This window comes from Nipponia nippon, unplaced genomic scaffold, assembly GCF_047370975.1.
Source record: "Nipponia nippon isolate SJK-2023a ecotype South Korea unplaced genomic scaffold, ASM4737097v1 scaffold_12, whole genome shotgun sequence".
In the NCBI taxonomy this organism is placed as follows: Eukaryota; Metazoa; Chordata; class Aves; order Pelecaniformes; family Threskiornithidae; genus Nipponia; species Nipponia nippon.
Genome location: NW_028262313.1, coordinates 8308800 through 8334513, shown reverse-complemented (window position 1 = coordinate 8334513; position 25714 = coordinate 8308800). Strand labels below are relative to the sequence as shown.

General features: G+C 40.4%; 1 protein-coding gene across 5 annotated transcripts in view; it reads right to left on the bottom strand.

Moving 5' to 3' along the window:
• Positions 1-660: 660 nt before the first annotated feature.
• The window catches only part of IL1RAPL2 (interleukin 1 receptor accessory protein like 2), a 393690-nt gene continuing 368636 nt past the window's right edge, over positions 661-25714 (bottom strand). For all 5 annotated transcript variants that reach the window (XM_087749101.1, XM_087749103.1, XM_087749102.1 and 2 more), the window contains 4 exons: positions 23337-23482; positions 17600-17743; positions 13569-13739; positions 661-4065 (listed from right to left, as the gene is read on the bottom strand). In XM_087749101.1, coding sequence (XP_087605227.1) covers positions 3368-4065; positions 13569-13739; positions 17600-17743; positions 23337-23482 — 1159 coding nt within the window. In that variant the 3' untranslated portion in view covers positions 661-3367. The remainder of the gene's footprint in view (positions 4066-13568; positions 13740-17599; positions 17744-23336; positions 23483-25714) is intronic.

The following is a 25714-nucleotide window of genomic DNA, read 5'->3' as shown; positions in this document are numbered from 1 at the left end:
AACCATAATTGCTTCTGAAGCACATCACGCACAAAGGTAAGTATACAAACAGTAGTTTCCAAACATTATAATAAACCGTCTTTAAAATGAACGTGCCCCAAATCAGAAGCCTGCGTGGTTGCAATAAAGATGTTTGCTGCTGGTGACTGTGTTGCTGGGGAAGGCACAGCCTGAAGCTGGGGGTGGCGAGGGCTGCACGGTCGCACAAGTGAGATGCAGCACCAAGCGCTGTCAGGGTAGTGCCCTGGTCTCTCTCCCGATAAATCCAGCTGAATAAGTATACGGCTTTGGTGAGACAGAGGAATGCAAAATGCCCTTATGCCCTTCTATTTCAGCTAACGAAGTTCACATGAATGAGCTAGAACATTTTTGCCACCAAGGCCCTGATCCAGCTGTCGCTGCCGCCATGAGGGACCCTGCAGGAGGGTTGCTACGGAGGTGATTTTCACAGTGGGGCAAGCTGCCTGTCTCTGGGCCACCCAAGTCCCACCGATGGATGCATTTCACCGTTTGACAGTATTTTTCCAGACCCTTAAGCGCTACCTATGGAAACACTTGGCCTCTAGCATGTCATACTGGTATTGCATGAAACTGAGTCAAGGAGAGGCCTCCTGAGCTCGGGTCCCCATCCCCACACTAAAAGCAGAGGGGTACAGGCGGTTCCGATTCATGTATATATTGTCGCAGTACTCAATACACACTTCAAAATCTTAAAGCAGATTGTGACTTGTCATCTATAACTAAAAGATATCGATACACAGACACACAATGTGCTTTTGCAAAATGACAGAAAAACTGTTCTTTTCATGTTACCTCAATGCAAACATGACTGCATTTTGCTTTTGAATAGCTACTGCTCTAAGAGACATATTATCATCAGGTAAATGAATTTGCTACCCATATTTAGTCATTGTAAATAAAAGAAGCAGACCAACCTGCATATGGGTTTTTTCTTTTTTTTTGGAGTTTGCATGCTTAATACAGAACTAGTAGGTTTAAAATCTCACTGAACATTCTATGTGAATTAACCAGATTCTAGAGTAATGTGGAAAGGAAAATAATGAAAAGTACAGCTTTTCATTTAAACATATGCAGCTCTTTTCATGCAGGGTTTTCTTTTAGGTTTTTTTTCCTTTTTTAAATTACACTTTGCATTAAAGAACATAGCCAGTGTAAACACAGTCTGTAACACTTATAAAACAGTGCAAATTTTGTAGATTTCTGGGAGGAGGTTGAAATACATATATTTGTAATGGAGGTAAAATCACTTTCTTTCTCAGTAGAAAAATACGTATATTAAACACCTATATGTTCGGAACGTAACTTCACGAAAGAGCAAGTTATAGTCCTATACTGTGTAATAAATTAGTATCTTTTCTAGATTTCCATTTTTGGTGTTAGTGTCAAATGCATAATAATGCTAGAAAAAACAAGAGAAGCACGTATTATTTAGAACCTAATGAAAACCTTACAGATAATAACTGGTGTAAGAGAGCACAGAATAAAGAACTGGGGAAAGAAGCAATGGAAAAATACCGACCTCTCTGAATTATTGCACATTTGAGATCATTCTCATGGCCTTTGGGCCAATTCTGGATACTTTGAAGTCTTAGGTCAGTGTTTGTTTCCATTTGACTGTAGGGTACAATTTAGGAACCACTGCAAAATGTCAAGGATTTACCGAACTTGTTTGCTGATGAGACCACAGGCAGCTGAGTGCAGAGTGCTAACTTTTATTCATGCAGTCGAAGAGAACAACGCTAAAAACACACTGAAATACAGGCAAGGTTGCCTGCCATAAAAATATTTTTGGGAACTTGCTCCAGCAGATCTTATTGAGACAAAACTCTCATGTCTACTGTGTTTTCATTAAAGCCGTGCCAAAAACTGCAAAACTGGCTTCTGCCTTCATTATTTAGAGCTTTGTCCTTGAATACTGTTGTCTCCATGGTCTGACCCTGCAACCCTTAATCAACTGAGTGTGGAAATCTCCATGAAACATACTGGTCCAAAGTAAACTCAACTCGCTGAGTACTAATGCCTGATGCTGAGTACCTGCATACTAATGCCTGATGCTGAGTACCTGCGTAACACTTCTCATCCACAAGCAGCAAGAATGCTTTCCATGAAAGATAAATGACAGCATCCTATTTGACTGATGGGATCACTCACATAAGTGAGAAATGCAAGACCTTACCAGCTGCTTAAAAATATCTCTTTTTGCTAGTTGCACAGAGAGCAGAAATATTCCTGCTTCAGCCATATTTAAAAGGTACATAAATTGCCAGGTAGATAAATAGAGAGCGAGCTGTCTCAGGTGATTATCACTGCAATTGAAGTCAGACTTCTAGTAAACCTAAATAATTTAGCACTTCCTCTCTGAATATTGCTGTAGTAATTCTTTTCTATTGCTGATGTTCTCACAAAAAGGTTAATTTCAAACTGTAACTACTGATTTTGAAAAAAAAAATCTATGTAAAATTACATTGCCTTTACTACAAATCTTAAAAGAGCTCAAGAGATCTTAAGAAATTTCAAATTAACAAATTGACCGACAGACATAAATTTATACTTAAACTGTTTAAAAAAAGTCATTAAAAATCTGCAAAAATTGTCAAATAATCTATAATCGACAGAAAAATTGTTTTAAATCCTCCTAAACATCTTCTGATATTCTAGTAAGTTGTTTAATAAAACCACATTGCTAACCATTGACTAGGAATACAACATGCCTCAATAATAAAATGAAGAGATGCTGATGCGAGCAGGTGATTTATTCTGCAGCAACTGTTACTATGCACTTTATTGATAAAGCTTCATCTGCATTGTTTCAGCTGGTCATCTTCTAAAATGTATTTGTGAGACAATGTTACCGGGAAGGTTTCCTCCTCCTCCTTTTGAGAATCATTCACCCCCTGTGGTCTGTGCAGGAGATACTCATTTTCGTAGCATGATTAGAATTTCAAAGGGTACTGAAGTCTCTATGAAAAACCCAACAACTTCCATGTACTTCAAATACTGTTACTTAAATATGTGTGGATGTTGGAGATCATATACAGTGACCTTTTATCCATCCCAGATTGTAAACCTACTGTAAAATGATGGGATGTGTTTTTTCTATCCCCCCTCCTTTTTAAAGAAGCAATAAAACTGTACATTAAAAGACAGGAAGGACATTACTGAGTTACAAAAGAATGCCCCCTTTCTCAATAATTTGTAAATGTAAACAAAAAAGTTCAAGTAGAAAAGCAAAGAAGTGTGCCGCTGCTTCGAATATGTTTTCTCACCCCATGGGGTTAGGGCAAAGTTCTTTAAAAACGTGTCTTCATGGCGGTCATGAAGCATCTCAAGAGAGTCCTGATTTTCACTACCAAATATCACTGGTGAAGCTAAGCTCCTTTGCTGATAAAGGTAGCAACGGGTTGTTCCTGTGAAACTCTTGGGGATCCTTCATGGTATTGTTAAGAGGTAGCTGTCCATTTAGTAGTGTCAAAGGTATGTTACAGTATGTGTGATGGTTGCTTATGGAAGCGACTGGCAATGTTGCTGCTGACACATCATATTCATATCCTCTGCAATAATGTCTCATTTGCACAGAGTCTGCTTGATGGTAATCAGTTAAATCAGCCCGCGATTCTACCAACGTGGCAGAAGTGCCTGTGACGGCAAGAGAGGGTACAGTCTGGAGGTCTCCAAAAAGGCCCTGCTCTGCAGAATCCAGGACCTGATGCCGAGACACCACCTCCTTTTTCTTCCCTGGCATTTCAAAGACTAGGCGCTTCCAAAACTTAGAATTCAGTTTGCTGCTTTTTGGTCCTTTCCACTTGACCACTGAGAGAAGTTTGATGGTCTGCTTTAAAGATTCCACTTCGTGATAATTCACTTTCCCTTTTAATTCAGTACACTCAATCAAAATAACTTTGATTTCTCCACTGACTAGCATGTTATGGAGTCTGTTTTCCATCTCAAAAATACTCCATCCTCTCCTGAGAACATAGTCTGGAGTTAACACGATAATGAGTCTTCTGCTTTGTTCAACACATCTTGTGAGATCTTCAATGTAGGCTACAAATTATAGAAAGAGAGAAAGAGTAAAGAATAAAGAAGTCTATTGTATCAAAACAACAGGCTTGCAATCAAGTATAACAAAATCCTACAGCTTACTGATCCACACCATTTAAGACAAGGGGCATTTCACAATATACTCAACAAGAATAGGATTGTGTATCACAACATATTTCTATTTATGGAGTACATATAGAAAACTCCTTAACAACACCCTCCATTCTTTACTGGTTTTCCCTGTTCATCTCAACAGAATGACATTTATGTAATATCCTCACTGTGTAGATGCACTAGTGACTAAAAATACACAGTTCACTTACTGAAAAAATATAGATCAAGATCAATGTAATGTTTGTGTAAATTTTAACATTAATGCTGGTTATGATAAACATTGCACTGAGGGAAGCACACTCTGGGAAGCAGTTCTTGTGTTTCAGATGCAAGGACATGAGGGTGCTGCAGGGTGTATGAACTGTAACTTGGAAGAGCTCAAAAAGAAATCAACCCTCATCACATGCAGAACTTGTGCTATTGCATAGAAGCATCATGGTAGCTCTTTCTTCTTTAGGTATTGACCACAAAAGCACAGTAACATTCTTTGTGGCCCAATGGTCTGTTTTAAAATCACAAACCTGTGCTTCTATGTACCCCAAGGTATTCATAGAAACTTCACAAGTGACAGGAACAAATGGAAAATTTAAACATATTGGAGGTGTTTATTTGTTGAGACATCAGTGACAAAGAAAATAGTATTCTTCTTTTATTCATGCATGCCAAGTAGTTGCAAATGACCAGTGTAAGCAGAAATGCCAGCCCCATCATTAGCTCCACGATGTCAGCTTATTGAACTACAAAATATTCTTGAAGTTGGACTTGGATCCCTGAATTTCACTTGTCCCAGGGGTGGTAGGGAAGAGAAGCCAATTACACTGGTCTGACATGGAACAGGATGGGAAAGAGATCTACTTACAGACCTGATCCAAAACCCATTCAAATGAACAGACCTCAACAAATTTCAACGGGTTTTGGGTCAAGACCAGAGAAATGAAATCATTTGAAAAAAAACCACTACGGTCAGAAAAGTGTTCATTGGTTGCATAGCATTGTGATTGCGAGCTCAGAGACAGGATATAATTTTTTTTTTTAAACTGCATGAACCTCTTGACCATGCTACTCAGAATGTGCTGCCTGACAACAGAGGAGAAGCATGTGTTATAAATGAAGACTTGGACACAAGAGCTGCACAGAACAGATCTTTACTCAGCACAGGGCAGGGCCTCTCTTACACACACTGCCCTCTAGCAGGAACAACGATTACAAATAACATCATTGATCAACATCTGTTACTGCAAGACTCGTTTTTATAGTCCCAGGCACCATACCACAGCATGCTTATTCACACCACTTCCAGTAAAGTAAATAGCTACAAAATAGGCCAACAGGAACATTCTAAAATAGCTTATTTTCATGAGACTGAAGGCATAGTTAGCATCAAATCTGCCTTTACCAATGTTTTATTTCACCACTTAGCAGCAAGAAGAATTTCTTTCACAAATGGAAGAAAGAGGCAATTGCAAACATCCCACAGACACACAAAAATTTAAGACATACACATACATTACAAATGTCTATGCAACAATCCTGACTTTTAGTTAATGTTTTATGACTCTTTAATCATGCAGCATTTACATTTTTTTTTTCTTAAAATGTTTTATGAGGAAAACCCCTACATTGCTCTGTGTAAAATAGTTACTCATTAAAGAAAAAAATTCAACATTAAAATCCATGGGAGAGGCAGTGGAGAGGGGAGAGAATCAGCAACAATGAGAAAATGATAAGCAGAACTGGTGAAACAAAACTTAAGGAAAGGTAGAAATGTTCAATACAATGGAAAGAGATTATCCCAATGTATCAACAGCTCAGACTCTTCATTTTCTTCCTTTCTTTCTGCTCCCAAAAAGAAAGAATTTAGGTGGGAAGCTTCATCATTAGAGGTTGAATCTGCAAGATACAGTAAAACAACAAACTATCATGCATCTTTCCTGGGACATATTCATCCCTCCTTCAAACAACTCAGAACACTGCTATGTACAAGACAATTCTCTGCAGGACACAATACCGTTCAGTACCATATATCCAGGTTAGTGCTAAGCACAGCCACGCATATACTATATGCATCCAATTAAAAAAAAAACAAACCAACAAAACAAACAAAAAATCACTCCACTTTCATCTCTTCAAATATCCAGCGGCAATAATTTCAATAGCAACAACCCAGCAATAATCCATTATACCATCTCAATCAAAAACTCACCAGACTTTGCTTTAGTCAAACAGGGAATGAGGCAGGAAGAAGACAGGAAAAATTCCCTGTTTTCTCGGATGGATACTTCTCCCCTCTGTGCCTCTCCCATACTCTGGCATGCCCACCTTACTGGATTTGGCAACAAGTTAGAGCTTTCTACAGACGACTACACAGACACCTTCACAAATGACCACTAGGTGCTCCTTCAAATTCCAAGTTTGCAGCTGGTTCACTGATAGACATGGCCAATGTACAGGGGGTTTGTTGGTGCACTGAGGATAAAATACACTGTATTATAGGAAACTGGAAACCCAAATGAAAAGGCAAATGCATTTTCCAGCCATCTGGTCCAGAAGTACTTAGTACTCCCAGTAACTTCAGCTTGGGACTGCTACTAAAGGTGGGTGACAACTTCCCTGGAGCACGTGGTTCCAGTGGGTGCACTTTACAGTATGTCCAACGTGCACAACGTAAACATTTCTGCGAGGAAAAGCCTGGGGGGACAGATTCCTGCCTGTGGAAATTCAAGCTTTATTTTTTCCAGTGGTACCAGACTGACTGCATAAACCTGTGAGTTGCCGAATCACCCACCCTCCTCCTTTCACTTCAGAATTTGAGACTCCTCAAAATGCCGCAGGTTGAGTTGTCTGTCTTAGGTGTTCAGTCCATTAGAAGGTATTAAATCCAAGTAATCTCCATGGCAATGTAGGATGGAGAAAGGGTTGTTTTCACCGTTCTGGTGAGCTAAGAAGTAATTGTCAGGCAATGGCTCTGTTTCACTTTCAAGAAAAAAACTGAGCAGGGATTTCAGGAATGACATCACCAACTAGGATCAACTGTAAGATTCCAGACCAACATATTTCCTTCAGATAAATATAATTTTGCTGAAACTTCACTTTTGCTGCAGGAGGTGTCAACTTCAACGACATTTCATTGTGAGGGGAGAAAAAAAATCATCTTGACAAAATCAGTATGGAATTATTTGTTTTTAATTCCCAAAGACTGTATTTTATCATAAACTAGAATGTAAAAATAAAATGTCAGCATTAGAATTAACCCACTTGATTTTATTGAAAAGAACATTTTAGATTTTGACCCTTTTTTCCCCCTTGAAACACCATTTTGCAATATGGCACAAAAACCGTTTTCAAAATGGTAGCATTTCCCATAGGTCAAAAAAATGAGAATTATGAGTAGCTCTATTGGTAACTTACTTGCACCATGTCCAATGCAATGCGCACGGAGGCACGGACAGCAAGAACTTTTAGACCCATAAACAAACATAGTTTTTGCATGGTTGCCCTTTAGTAATGAAGACAGATCACCTGACAGCAAATACGTGCTCACCAAACACTGTCAACATGTAATGATGCTGAACTGTAGTTTGAAGCACTGAAGAAAAGTCCAAGACATGCATCCCATTTGCAGTTAAATCATGTATAACTGCATATTGAATCTTGAATGAGCTACACTAAAACCACAGGCTGGAAGGAAACCCAGACAACCTAATATGCAAGCAGACTAAGAGCAAGGAAATTAATGAACACCACGGACACAGAGCTGCTTACACAAAGAAACGACTGACTAACCAGATTCAGATGATTTGCAGAAGCATTTGAGGGAGAGGGAAAGAACATGAGAAATCACATAAAGCCCTACGGATATCTTTGGGAAGCATGGTCTGCAGTACCGCAAGAACCAAGGACTATCTACCATCAACCCCATACTGGCTGGTTCCTGGCATTCTGAAAATACCCAGCCTTTCTGCATTTGGCAACGTGACTATCACTTGAGGACATTATTTATAGAAGAACAGTTCAGTCCTGGTTTCCTAACTGAATAGTTCCCAAACCCTAACTCTGATTACTTTATTATAACAAAAATGATGGCACATCTTGCTTTTCCTATTTATTAAATATCTATTGCTTCTGTTAGCTCAGACCAGAACAGCAATGCAGTTGGAACTGCTGACACACAGAGTGGAGTGATGGCCCCTCCTCAGAGAGGGCCCAATCCCAGTCTAAGCTAAGGGACGGTTGATGAGTTCAACATAAAGAAACAAATAACGCAGATCAGCATGACACACTGCCCTCTCTGCACACCACTCACTTAGCCACTGTCAGACTTTCTGTATTCAACATGGCAAAGGAAGGAGGGATTAAGGAGAAGGAAAAGATGGTGGCTCTGGGGATGTCTCCTTGCAGACTGAAGTGCCTTAAGTGGGTGATTTTGGTGAAATTGTTTTGGCGATAGATGTTGGAATCAAAATTGTGGATATTTAGAATCAAAGCTTCATAGACTCATACAGGTTAGAAGGGGGCTCTGGAGGTCTCCAGGTCAATACCCTGCCCAAAGCAGGACCCGCTAAGATTGCTCAGGGCCTTGTCCAGTACAGTTTTGAAGACCTCCAAGGTTGGAAGTTTCTTCTCAGTGTCTCTGGGTTCTTTTCCAGTGTCTGACCACCCTCATGGTGAGGAAAATTTTTCAAATGTTTAAATGGAATTTTCAGTGTTGCAACTTGTACCTGTGGTCTGTTGTTCAACAACTGTGCACCTCTGAGAAGAGTCTCTCTCCATCTTTGTGCTTTCCACAGGAAAACAATAAGATTCCTCCTTGGCTTTGGCTTTCTAAGCCTTTTCTTCAAGAAACTCAGTTCTTTTGGGGTCTCCTCTTGTACTGTGTGCTCCAGCTCCCTGACCACTTTGGTGGCCTTCAGTGGACTGTGACAGGGTAGCCAGCCTTTCTGACTTTTGTTCATATTTCTTCCACTTTCAACTGTTATTCCTGTGTATCCCTGCTACTCCTGCCCATGCCTGGCATTAAGTGTAAGATTCATATACAGTAGACAGCCAGGGACTTCTGAAAGTAGTTTGTGGAGCCGAGTCCTCTATTCCCATTCCACATAAATGGTGTCCCATACCTGATGAAGTCTCCTTGGAAACCCCAGGCACTCAGTCCAACTGGGTTTTCTTCATCCAGGAGCCCAGGAAGCTGCAATTCACCAGGCAAAAACCACACAGATGGGCAGACAAAACTACAAAGTGCCAGAACTGCAATATTGACTGTTGGGTGCTTTTTATCACATGCCTTAGGTGCTCTCCTGTTGTGCTGACAACTTCTCGTTTTTCAGGTAAAAGCAAAGATTTTTATTCTACCACCATTGTTCTTTTCAGTGCCTGATCTCTATACCCTGGGCTGAGCTGGAGTGAATTGCTGGTGTTTTTTCAATCCTGTCAAGATCAAATGCACATATGCTTAGAGAGCAGCTAGATGATGCTTTAATAGATTTGTATTGCTGGTATTAAAAATCCAACTTGACAGTTTTGACCTCTTCACTTTCAGGGTTTAAAATAATTTGCAGAAACCCTGTGAGAAAAATACCTTCCTCTCACATAGTCCCACTTTTAGAAAAGTCAAGTGCAAATAGATCTTTCTCTCTGTAGACACATCATCCTTAGCAAGACAGACAATGGCTCAGGTAAAAACATAACTATTCCTATCCCCCCCCCCCCCAGCTACTCAGTCTCGTCAGGTCTCCTAACACTGAATTAAAAAGCTCACAGGGCTTGAGAGTCTGCTTGCTGTGGGAAAGGGTTTATTTAAAAAGCCCTGAAAACTAATAGGGTGGAAAAAACGATAACCGCTAAGAAACTTTAGTAACAACTGCAACTGTATCTTAGGGCTCACCGTCTCCTTATACCGGTTAACACGTTCAATTATGCCTTAGTTACCTAGGCAGAAAGGTATATGTGCTGTCAGCTTTGACAGAAGGAAGAACACTCCCTCTGTTAAGACCAAAGAATATTCTTTAAGGAAGAACAGCTGCTATAGCACTTCCTATAACATGCAACTCAAATCCTGGGTTACAAACTTGGTCTTGCTGCTTACACAGCACGCTGCATGTCATGTCTCCCTGTCGTGTCCTCCCTCTCATCTTCCAGCCTGCATGGCCACGTGGGCTTCTGCATCAGCAAGAGCAGAGAAGCAGTGACTGCTTGAGCCCTGTTTCCACCTCGCCAGTTCGGGGAGCCGGGTCCATCTGTGCTGCTCTCAGGCAGCACCAAGAGTCACCGCAAAGGTCCTTGCGGGCCACCACGAGGCAGGCATCACTGAGGCCCTTGGCATCCTTCGCAGTGGTTCTCCCACTAGGACAAAAGGCTCCACTGGGATAACACTGCATCCTGGCAGGGCACAGAAAAGCACATCTACTGCAAAACATGACTCAGCCCCATCTGACCTGAACTCTGGATGCCAGGGATCTGCTTCCCAATGGTGAAGAGGTGGCCTCAGTCCCCACAGCCATCACCTCTGTCCTCCTAGGGACAGCGCCAGTCGCTCCATGGGCATCCCTGAAACAGACGGTCCTCAGCGCAGAGCCGAAACGCAGAGCTCGGATATGCAGTGCGAAGGAGCTCGCTGCTGGGTGCGCGCATCCCAGCTAAGGCACATCTGGCCGTAATCTCTCCCTCGGCTGCACAGGGACACGCAAAGCCTATCATAGCTTTTCCCTAGAGGTTAGAGATGAACCAGCTGGACAAAAACATAATCAAACTTGTCCCTGAATTTTTCTGAAGTCAGCTTTTTAGTTTGTTCAGAGAAGTGTGCAGGAAAGTTAACGAAATAGTATTTAACAAATCTATTTTTCGCTTGCTCTCAAATCCAAGTAGCAGCTGTATGTATTGCTTCCTGCCAGGAAGCAAGTGCAATAATGCACACCCTCCTGTGGCAGCGCCTTCAAATTGCAGAGATTATATGAAACAACCAGCCTTACAAAACACACCTTATTTGCCGTGCTAGTGGAATGGCACACATTTAAATACACAAGATACAGAAGGAAACACATCAGAATGGAGAGTGGGAAAGCATTACATTACACTGAAAGTCATTTACACCAACAGATGAGGAAATGCAGTACATGTGAGAAGAGATTTCCTAAAATAAAAAAAGATAACTGTGATCAAACCCCCATTTTTCTATTGAAATCTACCCTGAAGAGCTATATATTTTGTTATATCTGCCACTTTTTGAGACAGTCACTCTAAAATATGTTATGTTTACCTCTGAAGTTTCTAGCGGGTCCATACCACATCGCACTGCCTGCTCTCTTCAATAAGCACTGCAAGTCCTTGTAAGACTGGTGAGCATTAGGCAGAACACAGCCACGTTCCACTTCTCCGGCGCACACGGAGAGCTTACAAATACAGGAGTCTGAGTCTTCCCGCCTTCCCCATCACCTCTCCCTCCCTCTTGCCCCCTCAAAATAAAGTGCCTTCCCCCATATCTTTTTCAAAGCTAAAGCATGCAAATCACACTCATTTCAGTCCTACATTTTATTCTGCATTGTCATTATGTCTGATTAAGCGTTCTTGAAGCTCCATGTGTTAGAATCAGGCCCTTTCATAATACTGAAGAAGTGAGTTTTAGAGGAAAAAAGAGGTATTAAATCTGTGAATGTTCATAAATGAGAACTGACGTTTTCAGGTACCCTACATTTTCAGAAGAGGTTTAATGAATACCCAAAGCGATGACAAGTATTTGCTGAGTGTCTGACTGACAAAAATAGACAAAAATAATATACCATGCTGGCTGGTATAGCAACTGGAAAGAAGAATATAATTTCAGATTAATCTGTGCTTCAGTATAGTTATCATTGAAGGGCTAGCTTTAAACTCTCTCATTCACTTGTATAATTGCTATGTATAACTGCTATATTGTTGGATATGAAACAACTATTTACAACAGTTCTGTGATTTTTAACATAAAAAGATGTATTTTCTCTTAATAATATCTAAAAATACAGTACTACTTCCTTGTGCTGTCAGAAATAAGGAGGCTACAAGCCAAGTCTCCTTTCTGGAATATGTCACTAACGGAGTAAAACTCCCACCTTGCAGGGGCAGGGCAAAAGGAACAGGGGAAGCTCTAACCTAGGAGCTGCAAATGCACATGATAATTCCAAGCCACCACATGGGACTTTGTATGATCTCTGACTCGGCTCCGACTCCTCTTTCCCAGTGGTACAGGAGTCAGAGCTCTCTTCCCAGCTCCCTCAAATGTCAGAGAAGAAGTAGGCTCCAACTTCTGGGGCAGGCACTGGAGTTTGGCAGCAGCAAGGCAGCAGTTTCAAGTCTTTTGGCAGGCAGGCTGCTAATGCAGCCGTGTTCTAGCTGTTTCATGGTTGGGGACAATCTGCTCTAGCACAGCCATTGCTTTGTTTTCTTGTTCATATTTCCTATACAGTAGCATATACAGACATAAGTTCATACCCTTTTCTAATGTTTTTCATGGAAGTGATTTACAGACAGAATTCGTAAAAAAAAAAAAAGCTTATTTTTCACAAGGGTAGCATTTCAAATAAATGTGATATTAAAGCAAACACACTGTGCATTCAAAATTCATCAACATGATGAATATGATTCATGGTCTTTTTTGACTTGCCCTGGAAGAAAAGATGCCATAACTACAACTAGGAAGGCATTAACTGTTGGTACAGTCATCCAAAGGTGCTGCTGAATCTTCAGACATGGCAGCAAAACTGATTGGAAATGGACAACTGTATTTCACCATCAGCATGGAAAACAGTATCAGATCACTGGGCTGTACATAGTCCTCTGAAGAATTAGCATTACTTACACAATACCAATTACTTACACAATATCAACACTGCTCAGAAATGCAACATTTGGTCAAAACTCTAATGAAAAAATTGCATCTACACCATTAACTGGGAAACTATTGTAGCTATTTATGAGACTTCAGTTGGGAAAAAAAAACAAAAGACAACGGGAAAGATGACTTGTAAAGCTGCTGTAGACAAACAAATAATTACTGGAAAAAAACAATAATCCCATTTTCAATGATAAAACAGAGACTACAAAATCTTTTTTGGAAGTTTCCTGCTTAGCTACCTGTGTCTGATGTAGAGATTCTGGACTACAGTATTGCTTCCAGCGCTGCAGCCTTCCCTGTGGGAAGGTTCGGCTCCTGCCTCCACTGAAATCAGTGGCAGGTCCCTCTGATTTCAGTGGTGAAGGAACAAGCTCTAACCTAAAGCTCAAATTTACAGGACTGAGGAAACTTCTCCAGTCCTCACAACCACTTCACAACGAGAGGTTTCCCATATCTAGTATTTATCGCACAGTCCAGGCCTTCATGACACATCAGAGAGAATTAAAACTGAAAGGTCAGAAATACTTACTTCCACTAGGGATCAGGTCCCTATCTGGAATGAAGAGCTTATATCCATAGTGCTTTTCTAGAACATCCGGCAGAATTTCAAGTGCAAACTGCTCCTCTTCATTATTATCACAATCTAACGCATCAGGATCCACTTTGGTATATGAAAGATACGCATCATATTCCTTATTGTCTATAAGAAAACAAAGTCATGTTCAGCTTGCTGTTTGCAAGAGCACTATAAAGACTACAGCAAAGTACTATGAACTCATATTATTCCTCAAAATGATCAAGCATTTCCCAACAAAATTAGGACTTTTCACAGGAACATATAATCTGGCTTCCACAGAGAAATTTTTCAGATCCAGACAAAGGATATCCTTTCAGTTTTCTTCTGCATGCTGAGCTAGTTAGTAACTCTGCTTCATGTGGTCAGTGTACACATTTCACATCTGAAAAGGTTGTGGGCAAAACTTTGATACAAATACTAACACTGGAACTTTTAAATTTAATCCTTTACATATTGCTATTGGAAATCTTTCAACTCCTATGCCTCAAGAGTGCTATGATTATGTGAAAGTTTTGAGCTTGGAAAAGTTTTTGAGCCTGGAAAGTTTGGAAAGTTTTGAGCAAGGAAAACTTCCTTGCACAAGTAATTGTGAGAAAATACATAACTTAACTCAAATGAATACCGATTAGGCAGAAGACAATGACAAATACAAATAGTCCAAAGCATTTTTTTCAGAAAATCTTGTAGTTTTCAAAACCAATATCATAGAGGCCATTCAATCCAGGACATTTTAAATACTTGGGGCTCACAGTATGAGAGAGAGAAATAACTCCAAGAGCAAATGGGGCGCAGGGGAGACTTGCCCCTCTGTTCTGCCTGCAGCTCAGGGCTGGAGGCAAAGCCTCATCAAAAGGTGGAGGCAGGCAGTGGGTGGCAGAGGGGACCCATGCGATGCCACGAGGGCTGCAACACAGTGGTTTGGCTAGAAAGGGCAACACACCTCCTCCTGCGCAGCACTGGGGCTTGTCTCCAGCTCTCTGCATTTGAAACACAGAGCTAAGAGCTGGCGACTGTGCCAGGAACAGAAGTGGCACCACTATCGAGCTTGGGATCCATGCTGGGATCAGACTGTCTTAGTGTCATTTCTCTTTGCTATTCCTCTGCAGTAATGGAAAACAGTATATTGAAAAAGTCAACCTTCAGCAATTCAGTCTCCAGGGAAGAGCACAGTTGCCATTATTTACAGAAAATGAAAAATCAAATAGTTAATGTTGTGAGCACAAAACTGCATGAATGGAGGACTGCTGAGTATCAATTATCTGTAAAGAACAGCGCACATGAAAGATAATTAAAGCAGTTAGAAATCACCAATATATTCTGATAAAAAGAAAAAATAGCTAATCATAATACAATACATTTCCTGATGACCTTGAAATGATGGTTACTTTCTCATAACTCTTGACACAAAACCAGACCCATGAGGGTCAGAGCTACAGACAAAGCATGTGAATAATTATACATTTGTAAAAGGCAATTTGCCTAGTGTCACCATAGCTGTATGGGAGGATGTCCACGTGGCTTGCTGATATTTCTCTGAAATCAACAGCATACAAAAATAGTAGTTGCTGATGGAAAAATGACAGAAGAACAAACAGCAAAGAAATAAAGGCCCGTAAGCTTTGGAGGCCTGTCCAAAACCTGCCACCCTGTCCATAACAAAGCCTGCCAAAACCTTTTAAGAGAAGCCAGCCACCAAGTGATCCAGGAGGCAAACATCCCTGCAAACATTTGAGAGCTCTGCAAAGGCAGCAAAGCCAACCCCAGAGCACCGACACGCCTGGTTATAAAGCAGCGTGAAAGCCACGCACAGATTGTGTGCAAGCAGTCCCCGAGCTTCCTGCCCCTTCCAGCTGCATGGGTACAACTGCCCTCTCCAGTCACCTCCGTTCGCAGTACGAGTAAGCAAGACATAGACAGAACCAGTTCCCTCAGGCTCCTGCGAGTCCGTACGCTTGTGTTACATCTCTATGGTCTCGACTCGCTCTTCACAAGCTTCACATACATGGGACATAGCAGAAGGACCTATCTATGCTGGCCCGCTGCTTGCTCTGTGTGCTTTGGATGCAGCACCGTTTGGAGCCATTTTCTAAATGGCTTCCCTTAATCCTCAGTGCCATTTTCTCTAAAAACAATGCTACGCACAACACAGGAAGTGAATGCATCCAACATTGCTTACATAGGATATTTTTAGAAATAGGAATAAAGCAAATCTGTTGAGTTCCAAATCTTCTGTTTTAAAGAAACACATGTCTAAATGGAAAATGACCCCGCAACTGCTCGTGGGAGCTCTGTATGTTCCCACTATAGCCTCCATGAGTAGAAAGAAACACCCCCGTATATACTTCTATATAACGTTCTGCCTCCATCTTTCATTCTGCAGGACCAGAATGAGACACAAAGCTGCAATAGTTCTAAAACCATGCACTGGAAAAATAAAAGGTTGTTTAACATGCACACAAAATCCCCTATGTACTCATGGGGCTTCCTCTAAACAACTAGAAAATAATATTGTTTCATAAATTAAAAAGTGATTGAACCAAGGAAGTGACATGAATAAAAATGCAGCAGCTTCACACTGAAAACACAAGATAAATGAATCCAAGCAATCTGGAGGAAGTTACCACTTTGGGTCACTTTTTGTTGGTGTGAACCAGGGATGTTTTGTTGGTATAAGCCCAAGGTGTTAGAGGTAAATTACTTCCAAAAGCACATCATCTCAGCCTTCACTTTCTCCTAGGTATCAGTATAAATATTGCGCAGTATTGTATAGTATGAAAAAAGCATGATTTTAGGTTTTCCCACTCACACATGAAGGTGGACAAAGAAAGTTTCCTGACCTCTATTTCTGCTATTTATCATTCCCCATTCTAAAATCCCCTGGATGTCATTCCACCCATTCTCCAAAACTTCTACGGATTTCATTGTAGCGAAACATTTTCACACCATATCTTTCACACCCAGTATTAAACAGAAACACTTATTATTTTGATAACAGTAATGCTAACTGCAGAAAGTAACAGGTCTGTGCAACTGCACATTGTTTTGGCACAATAGGGGAAATGTGTTCCCTGCTCTTTTTTCAAATACATTATTGTTTCTAGATATCCCATTCCAGACTGCCTACGTGACTCATAAGTGTTGCAGTGGGCTATGAAAAGTACCTGCACTTGAATACTGCACTTCAGATCTTTAGCAGATACTAGTTGTACGCATACTAATTACGCTATAATAGAAGTGTTAAGAATATAATAATAGGATTTAAAGCACTTGGATTTAGTTTACCAGGGCTTACTCCAGCTTCATAGGAGCAGGAATGTTCTATATTCAGGAGAATTAAAGCTTCAATTTAAAAATACATGTTTAGCTTTAGGCACCACACAGAATACATGCTAGTGAGCTGGGGAAGAACACTGAAAAACAGTCTAATTTATTCCTAAACATACTCTCCAGGCAAGCTGTACATTTCCATTGAGTTGTTTACAGTCTCCCAATTAACCGAGGTAACTAGTTAGCCTCAATAACAATCCCCTTTAACTAGTTACTGGATTTATTTGGAAGCCTGAAGACAATTCAGTGCAAATGTTTAATGAAAAATACTTGGTGAAAGGGCTGTCCACATACAGTATGGATCTCAGGAGAAGCAATCCTGCGCATATGTAGCACTGGGACACGTGAATGTGAAGAGTTCTCCTGAGGAATCAGTTCACAAACGGCATTTAAGCCTCTGTAACAGACTCATGAACAATTCTTCTGACTCCCATTTGCTTTTGGCATGGCCCAGTGACATTTCAGTGAAAAGACTCATTGATTTCAGGGGGCTTTGGGAGAAAGTCTTGGGGCTTTACATTGTTGGGTGCTTAGCAGTTTGAACTTAAACTGGCAGCAGGTATCTTTTGGGATTCATTTCAATCTAGAATTTTCATCGCTTTGGGTCTCTCAAATATTTCCATTGCATATATTGAGTTTCCTGAGCAACTGCTTACCATCAGCTGCTTCGTCTCCTCCAAAGTTCTGTCTGTAGAACAGCATTAACTCTATGTTGTAGCACTTATAGATGGTCACAAGCAAAATAAGCAGAAGAAGGATGGCTCCCAGTCCTCCAGCAAGCTCTATTTTGTAGATCAAATCTAAAATCAGCAAGGAAAGACAGAAAGGTTATGATCTTTCCGAGCTTTATTTGCTCCAATCCACTGTACAATTCCACATAAAATTGTGCAGCTTCCAATTATAACCACTGTAACAATAAGGATGCCTAATTTTTTTGTTCATTACCTATTACTTAACTTTACCCACTTACTCCATCTACTGCCCATCTGCAATCGCCATCCCGAATGCATTTGAGGCTATAATCATAATTCTTCTACAAGGGAATTATGCAGCAATTTTACATGGAGGATTAATCAACTTTTAATGAGCTTGTGAAGTTTGAAACTTCTGTATTGGCAGAGTGCATCAAATGCTGTATGCAGCATGTGAGAACAGATATACTAGGCATATTGTACCCACTTTGGGAGGCTCTAGTCCCCCAAATAATATTAAACTCTAGTTTTACATTTGTGAAGCCAGTGGATGAGCTGATGTGACCTGCCAAGCCAGGACTTCAGCTGAATCACTGGAGAATGAATTGAGCATCCAGAACGCCCAAGATAACGTGAGAAGCCAAGAGCACACATCAGGCTGCTAAGAGCCACTTCGTTTGAGTTGTGATGGCTGCTAATGGAGTTCTCACATGTTTGTTTACTACCCATTATATTTTAATGGGAACTAGTGCTAGTTAAAATTTCCTACTGGGATGCTTTTGTTCAGAAACATCACAAGCAGTCTGCCTCAAAGAACTTCACAAATTCATCCAAATGCAATTATCCATCTTTTACAGCTGGGGAAACAGAGGCATAGAAAAGCAAAGCAACATGTTCAAGGTCATTCAGCAAACCAACGCCAGAATGGGATAAAAATCCTTGAATACCAGTCCAGTGCTCTACCTGATGTAAGACACTAACTTTAACAGTATTGGTCTTCAGCCTGAAATGTCCTCTGAACACAGTGGTGCTCATAACACCACTTGGCATATTACTTAGCCAGGAAAGACAAAAGATGACAATCTGACAATAGCTACCTCCAACAGCCTATATTAGTTTAGATAAGACGTCATGAAGATACTTGCTGCTGTGATAAATACAACGTCAAGATGTAAAAGCTATAACACAGACAAGACAAAGTTTTTGTGATCTTTACGCTTCTAAAACTTAGGTCAGAAAAAATTACTGGTATGTCATTTGTGTCATTTTCAAGATAAAAAGGAAATTAATTGTGTATCTTTTGGGGTTATTCTTGCCTCGCCATGCCTTGTATTTCAATAATTAACATCAGATGTCAAGCTATTCCCAGTTTACAGTATCTCTGATGTCTGTCTGGTAAGAAGTCATGGACTAATAGATGGAAAAAGTCTATTATAATAGCTATTTAATCTCTCTGAGAATACAGGGAATTCATGGGACTTTTATTACACTGCATGATAACATTAGCATATGCTCTGGGGATAAAGCTGGTCAAATGGAGAAGAGAGTTGGTTAAAATCACTTTTCAGGGAAAAAAAACTTACTTTTTTTGTTGCACTGTATCTTTTTTGCTAGGAAAGTGAGATGATGGCAAAGCTGCCAGCTTGGAAGGAGAGAAAATGCTGAGCCTTGATCACCTGCAGCCCACAAAGGAGCACAGACCTGCGTTCACTTGCTGGGGGAATGGCAGGGTATCGAGCAAAACCACAAACTCCAGCTCAAAAGGCAGAATTGATCTGCTTTTGTATGTCCTGTGTCTGTCCTACTGCCCTATAAACTCTCCTAGAGTCCGGACATAAGGAAGCAGAACGCCAAGGCTTTGGGGCTCCTTATCTCCATTCCAAGGTGGAGGCAATGGAGAAAACCTCAGAATGTTCAGTTTTCTTGCCTACTCCAGCTCTTAGTCTCTGCCTCTGATTAATGCCTTACTCCTCAAGTGGTCCTCACTGAGGTCAATAGGGAAGGCAGCACATCCAACGTTAGGAAAGGAACTGAATGTGGGCCTTGTGCTATAATAGTGACTCAAAATAGTAAATAATAATATTCTGATAGTTTCTAATATAAAATAATGTAGAAGGACTTCGCCAATACGTATCACAGAGGATTATGGTCTTTAAAATACTAAAAGTCTCATAAACACCCAATAAATGAGACACAAATATATTTTAGAAGGTTCCTCATCACTTAGGACTATATCAGTATCAAAAAACCCCAAGAAATTAGTTTCCTGCATGTCTTGAATAAAGGCAGCCTCCTTGAAATAAATGGTGAGCAAACATCATTATAATATTTACTTTTATCTAAATTCACTGCTTCTTTCCACTAAAAGCACAGCTTGATTTTATTCTGCAGTTCCTGACAAGTTATTCATGTTCCAGGACAGTTATATTATAGACTACGTAGACTTCGATCACTAAAAGACTGGACTGTTTTCATATTCATTTGAAGGGAATCCTGAACTATTTCCACGACTAAGGGACAAGTGGGTGTATATTGTGTTTCCTTGTAATTTGAGCACCAAACATGCTAGGAAAGCATGGAGAAAAAAAAGAAAAGCAAACCCAGGATTGTCCAGAACTTATTTTTGACCTACTTGAAAGCAAATAATAATGTGATCTTGAATTAAGTCCGTAAAGAAGAATGTGATAGCAGACAGGGCTATTCAGGTCCCAGCAGCATGCCCGATTCTGTCTTTGCATTGGTAGCTCTGGGTGTTTGAAACTGGATTTGGTTCTTTTTCAGTCAAAAAAAAAAAATCTTAAATGATGATGCATGCTCTGGGGCTATCAGTACACTGGTGCTGTACAGACAGCCCTCCTGTATTCTCCGAAAGCATTTGTGAGGACTGTGCCACTAATACAGCAAAAGACTTCAACATATTTTACCTTTAATATTTGAACACTTCCTTAAAGCAAAGTATGTGCTTAAAAATAACCACCTGATGTTAAAACAAGAACTAACTCTAGAAACTCTTATACTACAGCTATAACTTGGATTTGGGGTTTAGTCTTGTTTTTTTATCCCAGCCTCCCTAGCTTAGCAGGACTCATGAGTTACGCTAGCTTGTGTACAGCTGATGTGCTGCAGTCACACCTTTGAAGAGAGGGCAGACATAACCTACAGCACTGTGACAATCTGGAGTCAAAACAAAGCTACAAGCACCTCTTGCCAAACAGGGATAACGCAGCCCTTTGCAGGTAAGACTTTGGAGGGAGGGGGATTTCTCTGGCAGAGAGGTCTGTGCTTCCCCTTCGCCTTTCCCAAGTGCCCCGGTATCTGGAAAGCTGCAGCACATCACAACAGGAAATCACGATCCCTTCTTTGACACGCACAAAGGACGCTGGTGAACAGCTTTCTACCAGTCCTGCCCTAAATCTTGTCACAGGTCAGTAAATACAGTAGTAGTTCCTGGCTCATGAATACTCCACAGTCAAATCCAAGCTGGGGAAAGCTAGGATAAGAAGTAATTATATCAAGTGGCAGAAAGGAAAAGTTTGGTCAAGTATTTGTAAGAACTTAATAAATAACAAACAGGACAATGGGACAGGCAGTCAAAGGACACACTGAAAACACTGTGGTTATTTTAAATGACACTTTAATAGCTTGAAAATCAACTACTGAGAATGCCTGAGGGGAATATAAGCTTTCTACAGCCACAGTGCAGATAGAAATGAAATAGTAGCTGAGAAGTGATCCTTTCCACCTCCAAATTCTGTATTCAGCAGTGCTTCTTCCATAATTTCAGCAAAGCTCTGAAATGTCTGCATTTTCTTGTTATAAATAAACCTAGCTTGCTATTCTAATATATGCAACACAGCTGAACATTTAACAGTGTCAACATAGATATACTTACTATCAGTTGTATATGTATTAGGTTCAGTGGATGGAAAGGTAACACTTTTTGCACTAAAGAGGCTAATTCTTCATCATGATGACCAGATTCCTTTAATTAAAGTTGTGACATCCTGTCAGTTTAGATGCTGAATATACATTCGTGTGTGTTCCACATCACAGCTGTGGGCCCTTGTTTCTCAGAGTGGTTTGCACCTTCCGTATTGGGTTTTATTCTTATCACTCAGCATAAAATATAACCTATGTTATGCCCTTCTTTCTGGGAGGTCATAAAACTCTCACGTATAGAGGAAACTGTAAGTAGGACTTGATTCAACCGATTTTAACAGGACTGCATACTGTACTTTCACACATATAACCTGTGGGTCACATAAACGAAGAGCAAAAAAAGAGGACATTGACCTAAAAGCTTCCTCTCCCTAGTAGCCCTTTTTTGTCCCTATACCACCCATCCCTCACCTTTCATTTTATACAGATCATAGCCATGAAACACAGCATTTAGCGTCCAGCATGCCTTTAGGTGAACCGATGACTGTGGATGTTTTCCAGGCCCTGGCTGGTCTTCCTGTTCTTCCATCTCGCTCTTAGTTCATTTGTCCCATGGTAATGTCTACCCTAGGCTCAGAGGTCCATCTGCAGCATGCTCAGGTACTAATAGTATATTTAAACCTTCTCCAAATGGTGACACTCTTGTGGGATTTTGCTAAGAGTGTGACAATGGAGAGCACTGGCTTTTTTAACTAACACCGCGATCCACAATCTGCTGAGAAGCACGTCCTTTGCCTTAGTGGTCTGAAAGCACATGAAGGACTGCCACAGCACTTGCAGGTGTGCCTCATGAAAACATTTCTTCTTCTCCTCTTTTGGTAAATTAATTTACAGCCAAGAATAATGGCAGAGATCTGGACAATGTATTAACTCTTTAGTCAATCTCCTGTGCTGATGGCTCTGTGGTTTCACATTATGTCTTTATCCCGAGTGTGTAACCTTCCTTTGCTTCCCAAGAGTTACTCTCTTATAGCTTCTGTACTACCTAATACACTGTATCTTAGAGAGATCACCATCAAATTTAAATGTCACCCTACCTAGGAATAGGAGAGGTGACTGAACAAATATAAGAACTGTAATGAGATACTGTTACACTCCTTATGATAATGACTTCTACAAAGAGCAGAGCATAGCAGCGCCTTTTAATTTGGAACATTCAGACCCAAACGGCTTCCTTTCTGCTACAGATAACTTGTCAGTAGTGGTATTCCCAATTCCAGGTAGAGTACCAAGCAAAGCAACCATGATGAGGTAATTCTCCATTGATTTGTAGCTCCCATTGCAACCTTTTCATTCCCAATGCAGTTAGAAATCAAAATGCATGGCAACTGTTTAAAAGTTTCAATTTAAACAGCAAAGCAAAGTGAAGAAATAGGAGAACATCTGACCTCACTGCTGAGGCACCTATTTTAAGAAATGCACATTTTAACTTCATCACACAATTACCTCTGGTCTAGTCAGTCAACCATAGGTCAAATTCATAGGTTCTTTAGACCAAAATACTTCCACTGATTATATTGGTGCTTTATGGGTCACTGTATTCCAGGCAAGTGCATCACCTGCAAGGCTGATTCTCTAGAGACTAAAGAACAACTCATGAATTTTTTTCACAAATGGGAAACTGAAGCTGTAACACAAACATACTTCAGCTCCAAGTGAGTCCAGCAGCCTGGCTCAGAGAGGTCAGCAGGACCTTTGCTACTGCCTGACCTGTTGCTGCTGAGGCAGGCGAGAGTACAGATAATGAAATAAAGAGAATTACCTTTCTTGCGTAGAAGAACACTGGCATGTTTCCGTCCGTTTCTGTTTTCCACATGACACGTATAGTTAGCCAAGTCTGCCTCCTCTACAGCATCAAAGATCAATGTCAATTCAACTTCTTTTTCTCCAAGATGTTCTCTGAGGAGTCTGAAAGGAAGGATACAGTCTTTGCTTAACTGAATTAATACGAGTAAAAGATTCCCAAAAGAACCATGATTTGTCAGCACAAGATACACAGTGCTCCTGGTCTCCTTCACTCCTGGAGAAGGACTGAGGAGGAGACTTGAGTTGCCTGAAAAAGACTTCACAGAGGCATCTTTCACGACAGCCAAAAGCCTTTTTCGCCTGCCATGTCTGTAGCGAGGAGCTGAATCAAGTGCAGGAAGAGTGGCTACGAGTCCAACAGTTGCATGTGGTTTGTTTACCTCGGCTCCACCACAATTAAATGCCAAAACCAAGGTTTCTTTTAAAAGAAGCAAGAAAAACTCACTTTCCAGAGAAGTAAATATGCACTACTAAGCCATTGCTGAGCAAATTATAAGGCGATATTTTAAAGGCTGGGTATTGTGATACATTTTAATGCAGTCTGGAAAACCAGTGAAAGGAGCTGTGCTACTCTGTGGAATTTTCCTCTGGTTTTGGAGGCTGGATCCTGACTTTAAAAGTGTCAAGAACAAGAGCTCTCTGCTCCTTTGAGAGGACAGAGGAGACATGCAAAATCCTCACAAAGGGAACAGAAAGTCCTAGCAGACTTTCAGGCCAGAGGTCCAGTCTTTTCATGCCATTGTTCTAACTTGAACATTAAAAAGAATGCAAAGTAAATGCAAGTGTTTTCTGATGCTGACATTAAGTCTAAAAATACAATGCCTTATTCTCTCAAAAGGCTTCTTATCAGTTGCTCAAGAAAAAGTAACCAGTCCTCTGAACAAGGAAATGTAACATCAAGTAAAATCTACCAGATTCATTTGATCCTGGTAGCGTCCCGCTGCATCCCGTGCAAGTACAGGGGTGAACATAAAACGTGTGATGCCCTCGCAGTCACATGTGAGCACACCATTGCATGTAGTACTTCAGTGACTCTTTTCTCTGAAAAGTGTATGGCTCTAAGAGGTAAAGGTATAAATAAGATCCAGGTTCACCAAAAAAGAAATATTGCTCCGGAGACTGAAGCGGGGCACTTGGGCATGAAGTAATTAAAGAGCGCCATTTGCACGGGATGGAAACTGCTTCTGGAGAGCTTAAAATTTTTCCATAACAACAACAAACGCCGAACTTCTCTATTACAAACGAAATTTGTTTTGGCGTTTCCAATGAGCACGCACATTTTCTTATGTACGTAATTTCACGTAACAAACATGGAACTCTGAATTTGAAAACAAATCAGAAGTGAAGTATGAAGGCATTGCACTAGACAATCAAAAATGCAAGCCTGACTGCTATAAACCACACATTTACAGTAAGATTTCATACAGCACATAGCCTTTAAAGGCTTGCATGATCTGACAGAACTCCGAAGACGTACCAGAGCATCCGTAACAATTCAGCCTCTCTCGTTATGGCTGTGTAACTTGCATAAAAAGCAAGCGGCAAAACATTAGGCTAAGAACAGGCGTGTGCGTTGCACTTGAAAACTTGGATTGGATCTTTTTTGCAAATTCCCTCTCATTGTGTATTTTTGCATTTCTTTTTTTTATTCTGGTCCCAAGTCCAAGTGCTGAAAATAATGCAAGAAAGGCTGAATTTCCATCATTTCTGGCCAGAAAAGAAACCTCCCAAGAGAGCCTCATCTGTTTGCAGACTCAAATCAGTCTAAATCATTGGGGGTTGGATAAATTGATTCTCATTTACCTATTAATATTCCATATGTATATATAACAAAATATTTTAAACTCAGGAAAGTTTTTCTCTGTTGGTAAACAATATGCCCCACAAACTTTGGCCTACAAATCATGCTGCTAGGAACATATAAAATCATTAACAGAGAAGATATCTGGGACACTAATCTGGAGCACTGTGTGAATGTTGAGATTGTCTTGTGTTTACTATAATCAGCATACTTTACGCAGAAAAAAATGAAGAAATCTTACAATTAAGATAAAATAAACTATTATTCTGAATCTATTTAAAATAAAATAATCAACCCTTAACCTAAATTTAAATAATACATGATCAGCTAAAAAGGAGCTTTCATAAAAAAGAATATGCATTTGGACTGAGAATTTTTTTTTCACTTATTTTCATGCTAATTGCAATCTTTAGGAAGAGAACTCTTTAGAATGGGATCTATCATGAAAATGCTGACAGACACTTAAACATTATGCTGGTAGCAAAGTGTAGAAAGCTCTTAGTGGTGTTAAACCTTTCATTCCTGCTTTTTTT